This window comes from Drosophila mojavensis, unplaced genomic scaffold (assembly GCF_018153725.1).
Source record: "Drosophila mojavensis isolate 15081-1352.22 unplaced genomic scaffold, ASM1815372v1 contig_74, whole genome shotgun sequence".
NCBI lineage: Eukaryota > Metazoa > Arthropoda > Insecta > Diptera > Drosophilidae > Drosophila > Drosophila mojavensis.
The window spans coordinates 1984057-2003051 of record NW_025318899.1 but is presented as its reverse complement, the minus strand read 5'-3'; the positions used below and the strand labels follow the sequence as shown (position 1 = coordinate 2003051).

The window sequence follows — 18995 nt, the reverse complement described above, 5'->3', positions numbered from 1 at the left end:
TTCACACTTGCCGCCCATCACTATATCACAAAAAAATCAACAACAACAACTGCAGTGGTTTACGTGCGTGAAAATTAGTTAAGTTTTTAAGACGAGACGGAAAAACAGTATTTTACTCACACGAAAACGCACAGATATTGTTATAAATGGTGCAACAAACGGCCAGGCAAACCCCAAACGGCAGCAACGAAACGCAGCGCTGTTAAACAACGTGAATTGCAAAAGTGAAAACAGTGCCAAAAGCAAAACGTAAAAGCAAAAGGCAAAAGCAAAAAAGAAAAGGCTACACATTCACACATACGTACATAAACATATATGCATATGTACATATACTCAAGTGGTGCTCGCGTTGCACTCGATGCCCCTGTTCAATAAGTTATTTACTTGATATTTTTGTTGTAGTGTGTTGCAATTTCAACAGCTGCGGCAACAGCAGCTAGAAACCACAGCCAAACATACACCTACACACAGTCGCACACACCCTTCCATTCACACATACATTCGACGCAGGCAGATATAGCTCTGTGCATATTGCGTATTGCAGAGTGAGAGAAGATAAACCACAACAACGATTCAGCTTCAACGTTTTACCTTCAGCTCACACACACAAGCACACGCACACACAGTCAACACATGTCTTACATGATGGCCAAAACTCTGGAGGAGCAAAGCCTGCGCGAATGCGAACATTATATACAATCGCATGGCATTCAGCGCGTCCTCAAAGACTGCATCGTCCAGCTCTGCGTCTGCCGACCGGACAATCCTGTCCAATTCCTGCGTAGCTATTTTCAAAAACTGGAACGGGTAAGATTTCCCAATATATTACAAAATATAATTTATTAATTTGTTATTCTAATTTCTTACAACTGCATCGAGCTTTCCTTGGTTGTACTATACTCAGATGTCCCTTTGTTAGGATTCATTGGCGCTGTATTTTATGTTGCTTTCATCTTATTGGAAACTGTTAGTTGGATGTAGAATGGAGTCCCAGCGCTCAATGTCCTTTATTCTATTTGCTGTTTTATTACGACAGTCTTGATTCTAATATTTTTTAAAAGTTTAATCTCTAGTCTCTCTCAATCCCTTCAAGTCTATCTATGAGAAAGTATTTCATAAAGACCAAAGGTTATAAATCGAAAGAGATCAAAATTTTAATTTGTGGTCTCTTGACTTATGACAACTCGAGTCACGCCCTTTCAACCCTCTCTCTGTTTCTGCTTACCTCACTACCATGTGTCAAGGACTCGACTATCATGAACAGTTAACTAGTTTTCCAATAGAAGAGTAGGCTTTGAAAAGGCAAAAATTCCTCAAGCTATATCTAATACAAATTGAAGCCAGTTAAACTACAGCTATTATACAGTAAACAACGTAGAGAAATATTTCTAAAAATTTAACGTCCATTTTTGAGTTTCGGGTGTTGGAAATTAATAATTGGTTTGATTACGTTTTTCGATTTACAATGGATGATGTACCCGTATTGCTGACATCTAGCCCCTATTACAATTTCTTGCGAGAATATTGGCTGGGCTGTGATGATCGAAGCATTTCACCACAGAAAATGATCTGCGATGCAGCTGCCACTTGGAGAAATCTACATCCAATCGAGCGGTTAATGTTCGAAGAGGTGAGGAGCGAACGAGCGAGCAGCATTGATCAATCCTTCACATAAATAATGAAAAATCACTCTTTATTCCGTTTCAAAGTCTAATTATATAGGCGCACGTCTAGCCGTTGATCTCTTATTGCCTGTGACTACCAAATATAAAAAGACTAGCAAGCAAGCAAAGTCTAAATTGAAGGCAACAAAGCCTCAGCCAAGTACCGTCAGAAAATTCAAGTCGACGCATCCATCAAAGCGGCAAAGTGTCCAATCGAAGAAATCAAAACAAAACAAATGCCGTTCTACTTAGTCAATGGGTAGACTTAGCTAAACCAATTGTCATTTTACTGCCTCTTACTCAACTCTCATTGCTTTATAGATATTTTATTCATTTACCACCACACAATAAAATTTATCCCTTTTTAACGTAAAACTCATCGGTAAATTTATACGGAATAGCGTTAGCATATATAAAAATAGATTAAATAGATTTAATAGATGTAATTTTTTTGTCTTAGGCAATATTATGCAGTCGAAAACGCATGAGTGTAACATGTTAGTTTTTATGCTATCCCTGCATTAACGATAACTGGGCTACTTCTGCCTCTTATCTACATATCAATAATTATTGTATCGTAACTTTTGGCTGCCATTGTTCATCCCTGAAATTCGCCATTGTTAATCAATAAATCGCTTATTGGTCTATTTTGGGGTCAGCAGTGACCACAACATGGACTAATTTAGAAAAAAATAAATAAATAACGGGAGTAGCATATGAGATGCTTCAATGGTTAATCATAGCTCCCGCCTTCGCTCTCCTCTTCGCTCTCGCTTTCGCTTCAATACATAAATAAACACTCACTGTGGCTGCATGTGTGTGTGCGTAGGTTGCGGCTTGCATTATTGCATTGGGTGTTGAAGAAGCTTAAAAGCTTCCAAATGGTTCCTGAAAATGGCTGCCTGGCAGAAAAGTTCTGACGCGAGTGCAGTTTTTGTTCGTACTGTCACAATGCAGCGATAGCGGCACCTGTGGCCTACGCGCTCTCCCTCTCTCTTTTTCACTTTGCTTGCTGCTACACCCACCCGTTTCGCTCTCTACGAATGCCAGCCAGCCTGTCTACCTACCTGCCTGCTTTCCAGCCTGCCTGCTGCTTGCTTGTTGCCTGTTGAATGCCCGCGTCGGACTTCAGTTTGATAAACAACTTGGCGCCGTGCAGAAGCGCCCGTTGTGTGTGCGATTTCAACCAACCTCGGCTATTGTCTATAACGGTATACCGTTACTTTGTGAATTTGAGTCTGTTGCGTCGTATCGCCCGCCATGGGCAATCAGCTGAGCGTAAACGGATTTCAGGATGCGGTTATTGATCGCTTCAAATCAGTGGCCCTCACCACAGACGAGAATGGCACAATGCGCATTCGTTCCTTCTCGGAGGTGGGCGTCAGATATGCTGCTGCCCAGCAGCATGGCAGTGGGAGCTTTAGTGGGCGCGGCGGTCGCATTTTGCGGGAAAGCAGCATTGATGGAGGCGTTGCTGTCTTCGATGTCATGCTACGCGATGACCATGAGCATCGCTTGAGTCTGGATGCAATGCATCGTGTGCGACATGTACGCACCTCCTGCACCACCATACCAGAGGAGGACATTGTGAGTCTTGCTTATACATACGATCGTAATTGCGAGCTATCTTATAACAGCTCTACCCACACCTTTTAACTACCCACGCACTGCACTTGGTGCAGTTTATTGTTGTTGTTATTTCATATGGTTGAAAAGCTTTTAAGCATAGCGAGCTGCTTGCTCGCTGTATTCCTCTCTCTCTCTCTCTCTCTCTCTAGATTGTTGAGCAAAAGCTTTGATTTGTTTGCTGGTGCTGTGTATGGGCGACGCAGGCGGGAAATAATAAACGTAATGACCAACAGTAGAGTCAAATGTCGAAGTTGAAATACCCTTGCAGCTATAGAAAATATAATTAAGTGCTATTTTAATACCATCTTAAAACTAAACAGTTTAAATTAAATTAAATCTAATTGGAGATTTAAATAATTTATAATAGTAAGTAGTCACTCGATATTAGTACGGCTTAAAAATACTGGAGTACACATTTAAGTATGTTTCCGATTTGCTAACATTTTTATGTATGCGCCAACGTTCACACATACAAAGCGCTAAATGTGCTCTTTTGTCTACCAGGAATATAAAATACACGCACTAACACTTGCATGCACACATATCATAATATATTCAAGTAGCTCAACTGGCAGCTACGGTCTCCTATGTTTACATTGCGTTCTCACTCACTCTCACTCTTCAAGCGCTGTGAGAGCGACTAAGCCTTACACAAACACTCGCACACACATACGGATACGAACATTAGCTCTCACTCACCCACACACATTCGAGACAACAGCTTTTTGCAAGTTTATGGCAATTTTGCATTTGAGAAAAAAAAAGCAACTCTCGGCACGCAGCACAAAACGGAATCAAAATGCGAAGCCGCTGCCGAAGCTTTTGCCAGGCGCCCTTTTTGCTCGCTGTTGCTGCTGCTTGTTGTTGTTCAGGCTGATGCTGCTGCTACTGCTGCTTCTGTCGGCGCCGCAGCTGCGTCACAGGTTTGTTGTTGTGTTCGTGTCTCTGTGTGCGAAAAGTTTTCGTTTTATTTTTTTTTTGGCCACTTTCCTTGGGCTGTGCGTGTTGGTGAAGGTCATCATGTCGTCGTCGGTGCTGTTTACTGTTAGTCAGTTTGCAATCGTCGTGGCTGTCGCTGCTGTTAACTGTTAACTGTGCTGCGTGCTGAGTGCTTAGTGCGTGCGTTGTCTTAGCCAAACGCCATCTGCCGCCATCTTCTGTGCTGTTGCTACAGTTAGACTTCGCATATTGTTCGCTCATTGCTTGTGCTGCTGCCGTTCGCTACAGTCGCGTTGCGTGTACCGTTGATTGATTGTTGTTTATGACACGCCTCACACAATTGTCAACGATTCCAACACATCAAATTGAACAGTGAATGGCACTAAACCAACGACCGCAACAGTACCAGTTACAGTTTCAGTTACAGCTAACAACAACAACAACTAGAACTAGAACAACTTAGCCGACAGCTGTCATCGTCTTGTTTATATTCGCCGGTTCGTGATTAGTGCGGCCAATAAACAGTTAAGGACAACTCTCTGAATTTGGTTGTTGTTGACCGTTATATTGACACAAAATAAAAGAAAGAGACGGCGACAGAGAGTGAGAGGGAGGAGAGAAAAGGCAACAGCAAGAAGAAGCTCAACCCCTAAACCTCACAAAATGGTGGGTACAGTTAACGTACTAAGTGTTGTGTGGCAAAACGGTAAATTTTATAAAATTATTTACCGTTAATGCGATTTTAAATGTGGTATCCTTACGGTAGAAATTGAATTTATTTTGTACTTCTATTTTGAGCGAGCTTTATTTTGGTTTCCTTGGAGATTTTCTTCGTTCTTTCGATTGTCTTGCTAAAATGTGTTAATTTTATGCGAATTGCTCTCTATCATCCTCCTCCTTTCATCCTCTCTCCTCCTTTCTCTCTATTTGTTTTTCCTTGGCTGCTTTCCATGCATAACAAAATGTTTTTTCTTAAATATTGCTTACCCTGTGAGTTCCGATTTAGCGTGGATTAAGATTGTTGAAAAAGTTTTATGTAAATAGTGGATATATGTAAGGAGAAGGACTAAAGGTTATGGTGCAATCTGAATAAGTATCACTGTAAGCGTGTAAGCAGCGGATGTGACGACCTTTTATTTGGCCATCCATTAAGCGGCTTATAAGCGCCGTTAACAACCAAAACCAAAGCACCCAAATGGACGGAAATTCATGAATTATTTAGGCAATAACATTAAGCAGCACGCGTTGTAGTCCATGCGAAGCAACAGCTGAGAGACAGGCAGAGGATACTAAAAAAAAGAGAAGCACCGTTGAGATGGCATGAAAGGCAAAGTTTGCTTGGCGGTATTATACGGCGTATACGTAATGTAGCGTATGCCTACTGTGCGCTCCCTAAAGTGCTGTCGGCTCACAGCATAACTAATCTAGCATGCTAATTCGACTCTAGGGAAAGCCAGATAGGTAAAACTTTTTTAAAAAAAGAATCGGAACTAGTTCGATAGAACGGCTCATTTAAAACACCATACCTTATTAAGGGATTAGCGAGCGATACAGTCATTTACGAAGAATTTTTCTTACCTTGTTATACGGGCTTGAATAACTTATCGTACAAATATCCTGTATATAGTATACATTAGAGTTTATGGTACGCTTTTTTTATGAACTATTATTAAGCTCGTGGAAACCATTGAGAGTACGCGCCAGCAGACACAATAAACTAGTCTGGAGCTAGCTCCAAACTGAACAATTAAACTTATTTAACCAAGTGAACTAACTACTCTTATTGTCTAATTAAAAAAGTTTAACTCGAATTCGATACTATAATATAAAGTAGGTATATTGGTGACGTCAGTTGAGCTGCTGCTGCTTCTGCTGCAGACAACTGTGACGATTACGCAGGACATTGACTGACCGAACAGTTATCAGGCGGCAGGCAAGCAGCCAGCATTGATATGGATACGTCTGTCTGTCTGTCTGTCTTTCTCTGCTGTGGCCCAAATTTGTGGCTACAACAAAAGCTTTTGTTTAGCAGGCGTAAAAAGGAGCCAGGCAGGTGGCGAGAGGGGGGACAGTTCAAATGAAAAGAGGAGGAAGAGAACTAGAAGGAGGCGGAGGTGTCAGGCAGCTGGCAACAAAAAGTTCACTGAATTGGAAATTTCGCTTAACAAAGCAGGAGCTGTTCGGTAAACGAGGCACAGCAGCAACTGCAGCATGCGGGCAGCTTACTAAATTTATACACTGAGAAAAATCAGAGAGCTGAATTTAATTAACAAGTTGAAAGGACAGAGAGAAAGAAAGCTAAAATTCTAATAAATCAATAAAAATAATTTGCTTAAATTTGTATACACTGAGAGAAACCAAAGAAAATTTAATAAAACTGAAGTTTAATTAATATTAGTGGGAAATTTGATCATTATTAATTAATAGTATATGAACTTAAATTACTTGCAATTTGAGAAGCTATTTAGAAGTAGAAAAAGTTTTGTTTTCAGTGTACCCGCACAACGTTAAAGAGCTCACTACAGCGCAGAGGCAGAGGCACAGGCAGAGGCAGGCAGTGTGCAAAATTTTAATTAATTCGATTATAAAACGCATTCACATACACACGCATGCCGACACACACACACACACACACACAGACAGACTCTGTCTCACACAGGATACAGGCAGACAAAAAGCTTTTCCGTTCTTCTGGGCCAATTCTGAGTGCCCCAGCCTTCACACAGCACTGAAAAGGAAGGTAGCTGGCAAAAGTTTTTTTGCTTCGTGGTTTTGTGACCCACATTAAGCCCAATCTGGTGGGGCCAGGCGATTATTATTTAATTTTGGCTTTAAAAAGTTTTAGTTGAGTGAAAAAAAGCGGCGGCTGGCAAGAGGCGCGCAGAGATGCCCATTTACCCAAGACCAAACACAACTTGATCTTTGATTTGTAATTAATTACAGCAAATTACTTTTGCTTTTGCTAATTAAAGAAGTACAATTTTCTTTGAAAAGAAAACAGATCCTACTTCAAGGTGCTTAGGCTTTGACTTACAGAGCAGCCAAAGTAAATCCGAGAGTTGTATAGTGAGGGCGAGTGTGACTCGTTTATATACACATACATATATATTTCTTGGTTTACTTTTATTTATGAAGTAGCTAAATCATGTCTTGTTGCCTCCCTATCTCTCTCTTCCTAACTTTATTTGTCAAAATCTCTTTGCTCTTTTCTGATGCTGGTATCTGTTACCGTTCTCTCTCGCTCTCTCTATTTATGTCACTATCTCTCTCTCTCTTTCTGTCACTATCTCTCTCTCTCTCGTCTTGTTCTTTAACTCATATTATCTTTCTCTCTTATTCTTCTATTCTTTCTCTTCGTCTATCTTTCTCTCCATCTATCTATCCTTCTCTCACCTGTATATATATATAATATATATCGCTGTCTCTTTCTTAGTCTTCTATTAACCTTGTCTTCCTCCTTTTCTCCCACTTGCCTATCTCTAAGTCCCTTCTCCTTAATTAGAACTATCTATTCCATATCTCGATATTAATTATGTTTTGCCCTTTGCTCAACTTTTGCATTCTGTGACATATTTCCCCTCTCTCAATCCCTCTATTAAGCTCTCAATCCCTCTTTCCCTCTCTCCCTCTGTCTCTCTTCTGCTCTTGGTTTGTCAAATGACGCACTTGGACATGACCTGTCCCATACCTGAGCCTATCACCTGACGTTCGGCCTACGGCAAGGTCTCTCTGTCTTAGATGGCGACGGACTATAACTGGGCAACCGGAGAATGAGAATACTTAAGCACACATTCGTTTTCCACTTTTATTCTTATCTGCCACGCCCACAACTGCCTGGCCCATCTGGAACTGCTGGTGCTGGTGGCTTGCCAACTGTTTTGCTTCGCATGTTTGTGGCACTTTTTCTCTCGTTCTGTTTCGTTCGCATTCGAGCTCGAGAAATATTTATTTTACATTGCTCATACGTCACGTGGTGCACGAACAAATCATAAAGTCAAAAAAAAAAAAAGCGCAATTATCATAAATCATAATTATATAATGTACACATGTGTATACACACCTGTACATATATATGTACATATATATTCTATATTATGTTTTCATATTCACATGTTGGGCAAACAAATTTTTATGGCCATGCGAAATTATAAATTCCGCACAGGCCCAATATTTTGATTGTGGTTCGAGTTTGGATTTGAGTTTGTAATTATTATTATTGTATTGTTATTTTGTTTTGTTGTAGTTGTTGTTGTTGTCCGTCTTATTTCCTTCATTTATTTTTAATGTGGGCTTAGCTTAGGCAAATACTCGTAAATCGCCCACGATTCTCAATCGCTTAGGCCTTGTCTTTTTCTGCCCCGATGTTGCTCTCTCTCTCTCTCTTTCTCCCTCTCTCCTTTGCTCTATCTCTAATTGATTTGTGTTACCTTTTTCCATATACACTTGCGGCAAGAGTATGGCTGTGTATTGAACTTGACTGACTACTAGATACCTTGTAGATCGTGCTGAGTCTAATAGATTATGGAATTATTTATTATTTATTTATTTGTGTTTATATTTTATTAGAAATTAATTATTTACTACGAACTAGAGTATGCATTATCTTCTGCTGTCTGTCGGCGTAGTATACCCATTTTGTGTACTTCTCTCCAGGCATACAGGGTGTTAAAACAACTGACAAGTGGCCAAAGCCGCAAGACCCCAGTGGACGCCGCACGCTGCCCCGCCCCGCTCCGGTCATCTGTCGCTCTCTCATATGAAGCTCCTCAACAAACAATTTCTTGGCTACACTTGGTGGCCATCATTTGTTGTTGTTGTTGTTGCTGCTGCGGTTGGTTTATTAATGCTTCGCTCATTTTTAGTTGTTGAGCATGTGTTATTTTCGTTTTTAGATTTTTGCGGGGCGAAACAGAAAATTCGTTTGTTGTTGTTGACGTTGCCGCTACACTGCACGAAATTCATTGATTGAATTCATTGATCGGCGATTTTTAATTGCCTTGAATTGCTGCTCTCAAATTGTTGTTCGTTGTAGGCTAAAAAGTTGACATTGGATTGTTTTTTTTTTCTATTTAGCTTTCGTTCTGCTTGTTTTGAGCAGTGTATATGGGCGCTCGCACACGAACCAACTAATCTTTTATTGCACGCTCTTTTGTAGAGTTAAGAGAGGGGATATTAGTTTGACTGCTAATTTCCAAATAGAATTTTTATTTACATTTGTAAATAATTTATATAGACTATATGCATGTTAAGGATTTTTGAGATGTCATGGTTATAGTCTTAGATCCGGAAAGCAATTAGTTTAACTCTATAGTGTACTATTTATGCGGTAGAAGTATGTGAATGAGCTCAAGTTACTATTCCAATTAAATTTTATCATAAGGCATTGCAAGCAGGTATACTAAAACCGTAGATCTTCCCTTTATTCAAATGAAATTCAGACCTAAGTTCAGTTGCGATTGATAGTCCTAAATAACTGTCTTAAGCTATTGATATAACAGTTGCAGTGCAACTTGTAATCACGCAAGTTTGACAGCCACTGTGAAGTACTTCACACACCGTACAGAGTATCTCACAGTCGTTCAGTTTGCTTTCACTTTCTTTTGTGTTGTCTCTCGGATATCTCAGACCACAAACATTTCGTTCGTTCGTTTCGGTTTTCTTTCGTTTGCCCACTGTACTTAACGGTAATCAACATACACAAGAGCTTTGCGGCCGAAGCCTGATGTTGGCGTTTGCTGCTGACGTCGCAACGTCGCAACGTCGTCGTCGTCGTCGACGTCGGCATCAACTGCGCTGAAAGCGAATTCGAATTCAGTTTTTAGTTTTTAGTTTTCAGTTTGTGTCGCGCCTCCGTTTTGTAAATAACGCGAAAAGAAAAAGACGACAAAGTTTTCTACGGAAAGAAAAGCGGGTATATACACGCACACACACACACACACTCACATACGTAGACCTACACAGTTTCGACCCGTGATAGTGTTTGTGCCTCTGCAATTGGATTAATTAAACAATTATAAATGGCACAACAAGCGAAATCACAAAAATATATTATTAAATAAAAAACGTGGATATAAATTGAAATATATTAAAGCTGTAGATAGAATTATGAAAGGCTAAAATTAAATAAGAATTATAATTAAAAATTTACTGAGCTGTTAAAAGCGTGACGCATCCTCAAATAAATATAGAAAATATAGAAAATCTGCACACTATATAGGGGTATATATAGGGGTACATGTACATATGTATATATTTATATATGCTATAAAATGTATATTATATATTTATATATATTTATGGTTAAATATGTATTTTTAGCTATATTTTTTATAGAATTCGCAATAATTTGTTTTTGAGTATATGCTAAAGGAAATTCTTTTAATAACCAGAGCATATTATATTCATTCATATATGTGTATATAACTATATGCACGTATATACATCCTGAGTAGTCGCATATATATATTAAAACTTACTTTGTCTTTTATTTTAACATGAAATGATTTCAAAAACAGAAAAAGTTTTAAACATTTTTATAGTCTATTTATATTAGTTTTTTAATTTTCTATGCCATTAATTTTATTATTTCCAATATTTACATATAACAAAAAAAAAAAAAGCTTTTCTCTATAAAATATTTTTATATGATATTTTTGCTCCATAATTTTGTCATATATTTTGAGATATTCGCCTGAGCAAATAAATAATTTTTTTTTCTTTTTGGTTTTGTTGTATATTTATTTTTATAAAACTTTGACATTGGATTTGTCATTGCTGTTTAGTTGTTGTTGTTGTTGTTTTTGCATTTGTTGTTGTAGCATTTGTTTTTGTCATACGTTACGTATACGTAATATTGTACTCATATTTTTGTTTTACTCTCGCTATGTTGTGCCATGTTTAAATAAGTAAAGCTCGTGAAAATTGCACGCACACATACATGCATAAAAGGAAAATTGTGCTCAACGAGAAAATCTCACGAAATATATAGATATATGTCTATATATAATATACATATCTATATAACATAAGAATGAGAAAACCTACAAAGAATTGAAGTCTAAAGTGGAATTTTTGTTGTTTGTTTGTCGCGTCGCGTTTTCAACTGTTTTGTTTGTTTTTTATTTTGTCTGCAGTTGATTGTTGTACTCTGTGTCCATATACAGTCTTTGTTGCAATTACACACACACACGCACACACGCACACACTGCACACAGCGCGAGAGAGGGAGGGAGAGAGAGAGACAGAGAATTCTATAGCGGCTAAAATTATGTCAAAGGTTTGCAATCTGCCTCTCGCTGTTTTTTACCATAAGCCCGCTCAGCTGCTTGCAATGCTTTTATTGAATAAGCATTCATAACAGTTGCACACACACACACACACACATACATACACACATATATATATATATGAATTTTAGTGCATTTGGCTTGCCTTTTGCTCCTCGCATTTATCCAATAAATTCTGAATTCTGTAAAGCGAAATAGTCACGAATTTTGCTTGTTGTTGCTGTTGTTGTAATTATCGCCTCGTTGAAATGTAACTCTTTTGGCACATTGGCACTGATTCATATAATACACGGCAAGAAAAAACGTGCTAACATGCGCACAAAAATCAATTTAATCTAGCATCCAAAATTATTTAGAGAAGTTCATTTGATTTGGCAATTATCTAATTGAGTTTATCTAAAGACTTTGAGCCAATTTGGATTTATATTTATGCTTGGCTATAAAAATATATATGCATCGATACTTTTTATGAAATAGCAGATTTTTATGGATTTTATAGAAATTTCTGTGTTTATAGGATTTTGACATTTTACGATATTTTTTGTTGAAATGCGCAGATCGAAAGCTCATTAGGTTTTACTCTTTACGATAAACCAAATGACAATTTGGTCACTTACATATATATATATATAATATATAGGTTTCATAGGAATTTCATGCGTAATTTCCGTTTTGATTCTCGAATACGTTTTTCTTGATTCACAATTTTATATTTTGCGGTTCTTCAAGGTAATTTTCCATCGAGATATTTTAGGCCTTTGCCAAGATTTTTTCCAATCCAATTTTTATTTTTGGTCTTCTTCATTGCATTTTACCTCTTGTCAATCTGATGTTAGGGCTGCTGCAATTGCAGCTTGCCGAACGAGTTTCAGTTCTCAATCTGGCTGGCAAGTTTACAATCAGCTTTTAATCAGCTGGACAAATGTTGCCGTGGGTTTGAGTTTGTTTTCATGATGACAAAACGACGTATTGATAAGATGTTTGTAGTTTTATTTGTTTTTGGTGTTGGAGACGTTTGTCAAGATTACGCCCACTCTATGAAACGCAAACACACACACCCACACACATACACACACATATACGATTGTAACTTAGTTTTGCGTCAGTAACTCAATTTGCAATGCGAAATCGATTTCCGCTTAAATTGTCGCCAAAAGCTGACACAGCGCAAATGGAAAATGCAGAAAATGACGATAGTTGTAAAGTGGAAGGGGTAGACGAGGGACAGAGAGAGAGAGAGAGAGAGAGAGTAAGTGAGTGAGAGAGTTAAAGTGGTTGGGCAGTAAAGCTTCGCGGCCAGGGTCTAGCGCCAAGGCCAGGTCCAGGGACAGGGCCAGTGCCAGTGCCAGTGCCAGGGCTAGTTGGCTGGGCGCCGACTCCGCTGCTGCACAAAAGGTCAGGGTCAAATGTGCCATCAACAAAGTTGCACTTTGCCAGAGAGAGAGAGAGAGAGGCCAACACCGACAGAGGGAGAGAGAGAGAGAGAGAGAGAGATAACGAGAGAGTGAGCGTGTGGGAAGCTCATGTCAACAGGCGACTTTGACTTGTCAGCTTTGCGGCCGGGGCGCCGCCTTTTACGGCTGCTGCTGTTAATGTTGCCTCATTTTGTGGCATTTGTATGCGCGGCATTTGCGTTGATTGATTTATTCGCCTGCTGCGTTGTGACATCGCATATCAACTGGCAAGCTTCCCAAGAGCTTCGCTTATACGCACACTCGACACACACACACACACACACACATAATCACATGTACAATACCTCAAAGGGGTATATTCATTCATTTAATCATATACCTGGCACTTGGCATTTACATATACACATACATTCAGGTGTGAGTATCGACTGCTAAAGATGTTAGGTTAGAGGTTAGCTAAGTGCCTTGCAATTATAGTCTATTAGCAACTTGTCTGACAACTCGACCTTTGTTACACACACATGCATACATACTTGTGTCACATCTCTAGAAACTTGAGAGGCTGCTTTGCAAACTTTCTTGCAGTTTGACAAGCACTGCTTGTGACTTACAATTAATGCCATATCTGTTACATTTTGGTAACTAGGCTAAAGTCGCGTAAGACTTTCATTGCCTGAACTCCACTTAACTGTAAAGGCAGCCACAGTATTGTGCCGTCGAGCATACCCGTTGAGCACATTTACAATCGCTTTTACTATTGGCCTAGAATAACATCCTTATCAGCGGCATTCCATGATCATCTAACAAATTGCTGCGAGTTGCTGCTCAGTCGCATTTTCTGTTTACCCCGCAAATCAATTCGATTTGGTTTTTTTTTTTATACCCTGAACCCATTGAAAATGGGAAATCAGGGTATAATGGTTTTGTTAAAAGTATGTAACAGGCAGAAGGAGGCGTGGCAGACCCCACAAAGTATATATATTCTTGATCAAGGCGACGAGCTAAGTCGATTTGGCCCTGTCCGTCTGTCTGTCCGTCCGTCCGTATGTATGAACGCGTCGATTTCAGAAGATATAAGAGCTAGAGACTTGAATTTTTTTTTCCTAGGTCCGTGTATATCACGCGCATATCAAGTTTTTCTTTTTATATCGATAACTACTCCCGATATTTTATTATCGATCAAAAACCTTATCGAAAGCAAGTTATTTAATTATATCTCTTACACCTTTAGAGCTAGAGCTTGCAAATTTTAAATGTAGACTTATATGTATTTTATATAATTTCGATTTTTGTTGTAATTTACCCCCCACCCCTATATCCACCCCCTCACTCTCACCTTTGTAAAAGGCGTATTTCAAGTACTAGAGACATGTGCTTTGGAATGTACATACATTTTCACCATATAATTACGCCCTAAAACTTTCATTAAGATTGTACGTATAGAAATTAAATTATTCAACAAATAAATTCTTATAATGTTACCTACACTACAGCGCTGCCCAAGCGCAGTTAGCAGAGCGCATTCTAATACGTGTGTGTGTATGTATGTGTGTCGAAAAGAAGTGCAGACTGATAAGAATATCAGATTAGAGGGTTCAGGGTATCTCCTAGTCGACCAGTCTCGACTAGAGTCTTCTTACTTGTTTTTTTTTGGTTTTTTCATTTTAACGTGATTCTTCAAACGCCTTTGTTTAGATAATTAAAAGTTTATGGATTCCGTCCATTTCGTATTTGCTGTGCCGGTTGTTTATTGACAGCGTATCTCGAGTTGTTTATTTGCAGTAGATTGCTTGGGATAGGATGTTATGTAGAATACCATAAACTGTTATAAGCAATTTGTAATGAGACTGAATAGACGCTGAATGTCTTATCTAGCTGCAAGGCGCCGCTATACTACTTAGTGATAATCACTCTATTATAGCTAATTTATAGTTAATTACTATAAATTATGCTGTTATACAAGTGTTATATCGCTTGTATTTTGCCCATAACTGTTATATATCTGTTATACACTTGTGTTTCAACTGTTAGACTTATTTTGTAACTCATTAATACTGGGCTTTTAAGAGAATGTTTAAATTGTATACTGTTATACAGTCATAATATAGCTAATATGTCATTTGCCACTTATTCATTTGTCTGTTATGCTGTCTTAAATACCTTTTACGAGTCTGTTAAAATGTCACCTTCAAGTAAAAAGCTGTTATACATGACTAATCTAGGCTTAATTGAAAGTAGACACATGTTTAAGTGCTAACAAATAAGCTAGTAATACATGTGAAGTCTACGAGTCTACCTAACCTAAACTTATGTTATCATCCGTATGACAAAAATGAACTCAACTGTTATACAGAATATGCAATTACTTAGCGGCACAAACTGCAATATGGCAATTTATGTTATACACAGTCAATTAACAGTCATTCGCCCTTTGACACAAAGTAGAGCAACTATTGCTCTCTCTCTCGCTCTCGCGGCACTTAAATGCAACTTAATCTGCGCGCTGTGCATTCGGTTGACGTCAGCCGCTGCCAGCAGTTATTAAAAGCTGCCGAGATGAACATCAGTTGTTTTTGCTTTTATCCCGAATGCAATTTACGAATGCAATTTGCTAGCTGCATCAGCAGCAGCAGCAGCAGCCACTGCAGCAGCTGCAGCCGTGCGGGGTGGTAGAGGCGTTGAGCGTGCTGCTGCGTGATTTGTTCCATTTGTCGCAAGCGAACTTTGAGCTACCAAAAATAGATAAACGAGCAGCTGGAATCGGGACTGGGGCGACGCTGTTGAAGCTTTGCTGCTCGCCCACATCAAACTGACTTTTGACATATAGCAGCAAAAGTCGGCAAACACACCGCCCCCCTACCCCCCGCCCACCAAGTGACGCAAATAGCTGGAGTTGAAGCAGCTGCTGTAATACGATTCCTGTGGGCGGCATGAAGTGTAAAATGGCTGAATTTACCTAGTTTCAATGTCATTTATTGCTTAAGGTCGTTGTAGTTGAACTGTTATACTGTTATACGAAATCTTACTGTCTTTTGTATACAGCGAAACGATAGTGCTATTTGATAAATTATCCAATTATACTACATTCTCTTGCATAAACTGTTATACACTTTAGTACAATCTTACCTGATGTGGTATACATTGTTATACTGTTTACAAACTGCTGCCAAAGCTAAAAAGTTGTCCATATGAATAGAACACTGCCTCACCAAAGCTGTTATACTGTCAAACTGTTATAATAATGCAATTTCATTCAATTTGTTGCAGGAACAAGTCAAACTGGATGCCAGCAAACAGGTGATCAGCCCAGACGATTGTGAGGATCTCAGTCCAATGCCACAAACAGCTGCACCGCCCGTTCGCCGGCGCGGCGGCATCTCCGCCGAGCCGGTGACCGAAGAGGACGCCACCAACTATGTTAAAAAAGTCGTACCCAAGGATTACAAGACAATGAATGCCCTGTCCAAGGCCATAGCCAAAAATGTGCTCTTCGCCCATTTGGATGAGAGCGAACGCTCCGACATATTCGATGCCATGTTCCCGGTGAACCATACGGCTGGCGAGAATATCATACAGCAGGGCGATGAGGGCGACAATTTCTATGTCATCGATGTGGGCGAGGTGGAGGTGAGTAGCCATGACAATGCGAGAGGGGGAGAGAGCGAGTATTAACTGTTATACATGTATTTTCAGGTCTTTGTGAACTCTGAACTGGTGACCACCATCAGCGAGGGCGGCAGCTTCGGTGAGCTGGCTCTCATCTATGGCACACCACGCGCCGCCACGGTGCGCGCCAAGACCGATGTCAAGCTGTGGGGCATCGATCGCGACAGCTACAGACGCATCCTGATGGGCTCAACCATACGCAAGCGTAAGATGTACGAGGAGTTCCTGTCGCGTGTCTCCATACTGGAGAGCCTGGACAAGTGGGAGCGGCTCACCGTTGCCGATTCCCTGGAGACGTGCTCCTTTGAGGACGGCGAAACGATTGTCAAACAGGGCGCGGCCGGCGACGACTTCTACATCATACTCGAGGGCTGTGCCGTTGTCCTGCAGCAGCGCTCCGAGGTGAGTGTCCTGCGGGCATAGCCCAGACACAAATTGATGACATACTATAATCCATTGTTTCATTCTAGCAGGGCGAGGAGCCCGCCGAGGTGGGTCGCCTGGGCTCCAGCGATTACTTTGGCGAGATTGCCCTGCTCCTGGACCGGCCACGCGCAGCAACTGTTGTCGCTCGCGGCCCGCTCAAATGTGTCAAGCTGGACAGAGCGAGGTAAACAGTGGTTGATTGATTGCTAGATAATTGATTAATGTAGAGTCCAAAATGTAAAATTGCTATTAGACGTCATGTAGTTTAGGTGCTTCATTTTAAATTATAAATATTTGTAGTCTAGTCTGTCATGATTGATGATTGATGACTGCCCGAAGGCTATCAAAGCTAGGAGACTAAACTGTTATAATTATTTGCAGTGACTGATTGACTGACTAATGATTGATGCACATTCATTGCTTAAATTTCTGTACTCAGTCAGAATTATAATTATATACAGTGTAGTATTATTGCCCTCCAATGAAGATTTTGATTTAATATGCATATTAATATGAAGTAACTCTGTGGTGTATGAGAAGTATTTGATGTGGTCGGTAGTAGAAAAATAGATACGAAGAACTTTAAGTTGGTTATGTGAAGAGCCATGTTTATACATACATATATAAGCAACCTATCTAATATAATCTAAACACTTTCACTTTTCTTCTTTACAGATTTGAACGCGTTTTGGGACCCTGTGCGGATATTCTGAAGCGCAACATAACGCAGTATAACAGTTTCGTTTCACTGTCCGTCTAAGCCGGTCCAGCATCAACAACAACAAGCATACTACATCAACAACAACAACAACGCAGCTCGCATGCCAACAACAACAAACAAATCGCTCAGCATAAAAAAAAAAAAAAAAAATATTTTTTTAAATTAAAAAAAAAAAAAAAAAAAAAAAACAAAAACCAAACTGAAAATGTTTAAAAGAAATACCCATGTAAAGCCCTATACTAAAAAAAAAAACAAAAACAAAGAAAACCAAGAGAGAAGAAATGCAGATTGAGTTGAGCTCAGCTGTGTAGAGAGGAAGAGAAGGAGAGAGAGAGAGAGCGGCGTAGTGGTTGCAGGGGGAGTAATCTGGGGGGTGGGGGTTGGGGCTACAAATATGTTAAATTACGTATATGAATTCTGTATGTTGTGCAATGAACAGTTACATATGTATTTGTGTAATGTGTGTGTTAATTTTTTGGTGTACACAAGTTGCGGCATGTTCCCCAGCAACAACAACTACAACAACAACAAACCTAAACAAAGTAAAACCTTCCACAACTCGTCGCACTGAGCTGTTCAAAACTTTAAAAATCTGATAAACCATAAAGGGAAAAAAAAACAAACAACAAATATATAGAAATGCATTTCATATAACACTTTTTCTACGAGTACTGGTTGACATACATATATGTATAACAGAATATATATATATATATATATATATATATATATATATATTTCTTTATAGCGGAACATGCTGCCAGAAAAAAAAACAATCTCATTAAAAATAATCATTGGAGATCTGAATGTTTTTTACAGTAAAAAAAAAAAAAATACAATTACAAATTTATAACAAAAAATAAAAGAAAAACTTATTATATACAAAATAAGCTCTACCACACATACACACACACACACACATCCGCATTCTGAGTAAAATCTATACAAAAATTATAGTTTAAACTCAAATATTATTCTATATAATTTATTTTGATTTGTTGCACAAAAGGCGAATTGTTCATAATATTAGTAAATTATTGTTTTAATATTGAAAAAATTAATGAAGTCTAAAAAAAAGAAAAAAAAAAAACAATTTAAAATAATCACAAATTTTTTAATTCATTAAATTGAAATTTCGTGTTTTGTTTAGCTTATGTGAACTATGTTATACACACACACATATATACATTCATTTCAAACTGTTATACTCTGTTATAAATGCGCCGCATTACCAAATGGCATTTTTTCT

At 39.0% G+C, this 18995-nt stretch overlaps 2 protein-coding genes across 8 annotated transcripts; both read left to right on the top strand.

Moving 5' to 3' along the window:
• Positions 1-11: 11 nt before the first annotated feature.
• On the top strand, positions 12-17863 carry LOC6586592 (cAMP-dependent protein kinase type I regulatory subunit). Of its 7 annotated transcripts, XM_044009476.1 has the most exons (6): positions 10050-10143; positions 11366-11508; positions 16201-16560; positions 16627-17001; positions 17070-17209; positions 17701-17863. In XM_044009476.1, exons 2-6 carry the CDS (start codon positions 11500-11502, stop codon positions 17783-17785), a joined length of 969 nt encoding a protein of 322 aa, XP_043865411.1. In that variant the 5' UTR covers positions 10050-10143; positions 11366-11499; the 3' UTR covers positions 17786-17863. The 7 variants fall into 7 exon arrangements, with proteins under 7 accessions (XP_043865410.1, XP_043865409.1, XP_043865413.1 ...); XM_044009475.1 differs by lacking the exons at positions 10050-10143; positions 11366-11508 and adding an exon at positions 12-807 and having other exon boundaries at positions 17073-17209; XM_044009474.1 differs by lacking the exons at positions 10050-10143; positions 11366-11508 and adding an exon at positions 12-807.
• On the top strand, positions 1330-2039 carry LOC26528214. The gene is made up of 2 exons (XM_015160430.3): positions 1330-1630; positions 1710-2039. Exons 1-2 carry the CDS (start codon positions 1466-1468, stop codon positions 1914-1916), a joined length of 372 nt encoding a protein of 123 aa, XP_015015916.2. The 5' UTR covers positions 1330-1465; the 3' UTR covers positions 1917-2039.
• Positions 17864-18995: the final 1132 nt, after the last annotated feature.

What these genes read in the sequence shown, in the direction of transcription:
- LOC6586592 (XM_044009478.1), top strand. Translation starts at nt 2,925, where the DNA reads ATGGGCAATCAGCTGAGCGTAAACGGATTTCAGGATGCGGTTATTGAT. An exon ending in TCCTGCAGCAGCGCTCCGAG is followed by an intron (nt 17,002 to 17,069) that starts GTGAGTGTCCTG and finishes GTTTCATTCTAG; the next exon opens with CAGGGCGAGGAGCCCGCCGA. An exon ending in GTCAAGCTGGACAGAGCGAG is followed by an intron (nt 17,210 to 17,700) that starts GTAAACAGTGGT and finishes TCTTCTTTACAG; the next exon opens with ATTTGAACGCGTTTTGGGAC.
- LOC26528214 (XM_015160430.3), top strand. Translation starts at nt 1,466, where the DNA reads ATGGATGATGTACCCGTATTGCTGACATCTAGCCCCTATTACAATTTC. An exon ending in AGCGGTTAATGTTCGAAGAG is followed by an intron (nt 1,631 to 1,709) that starts GTGAGGAGCGAA and finishes TCCGTTTCAAAG; the next exon opens with TCTAATTATATAGGCGCACG.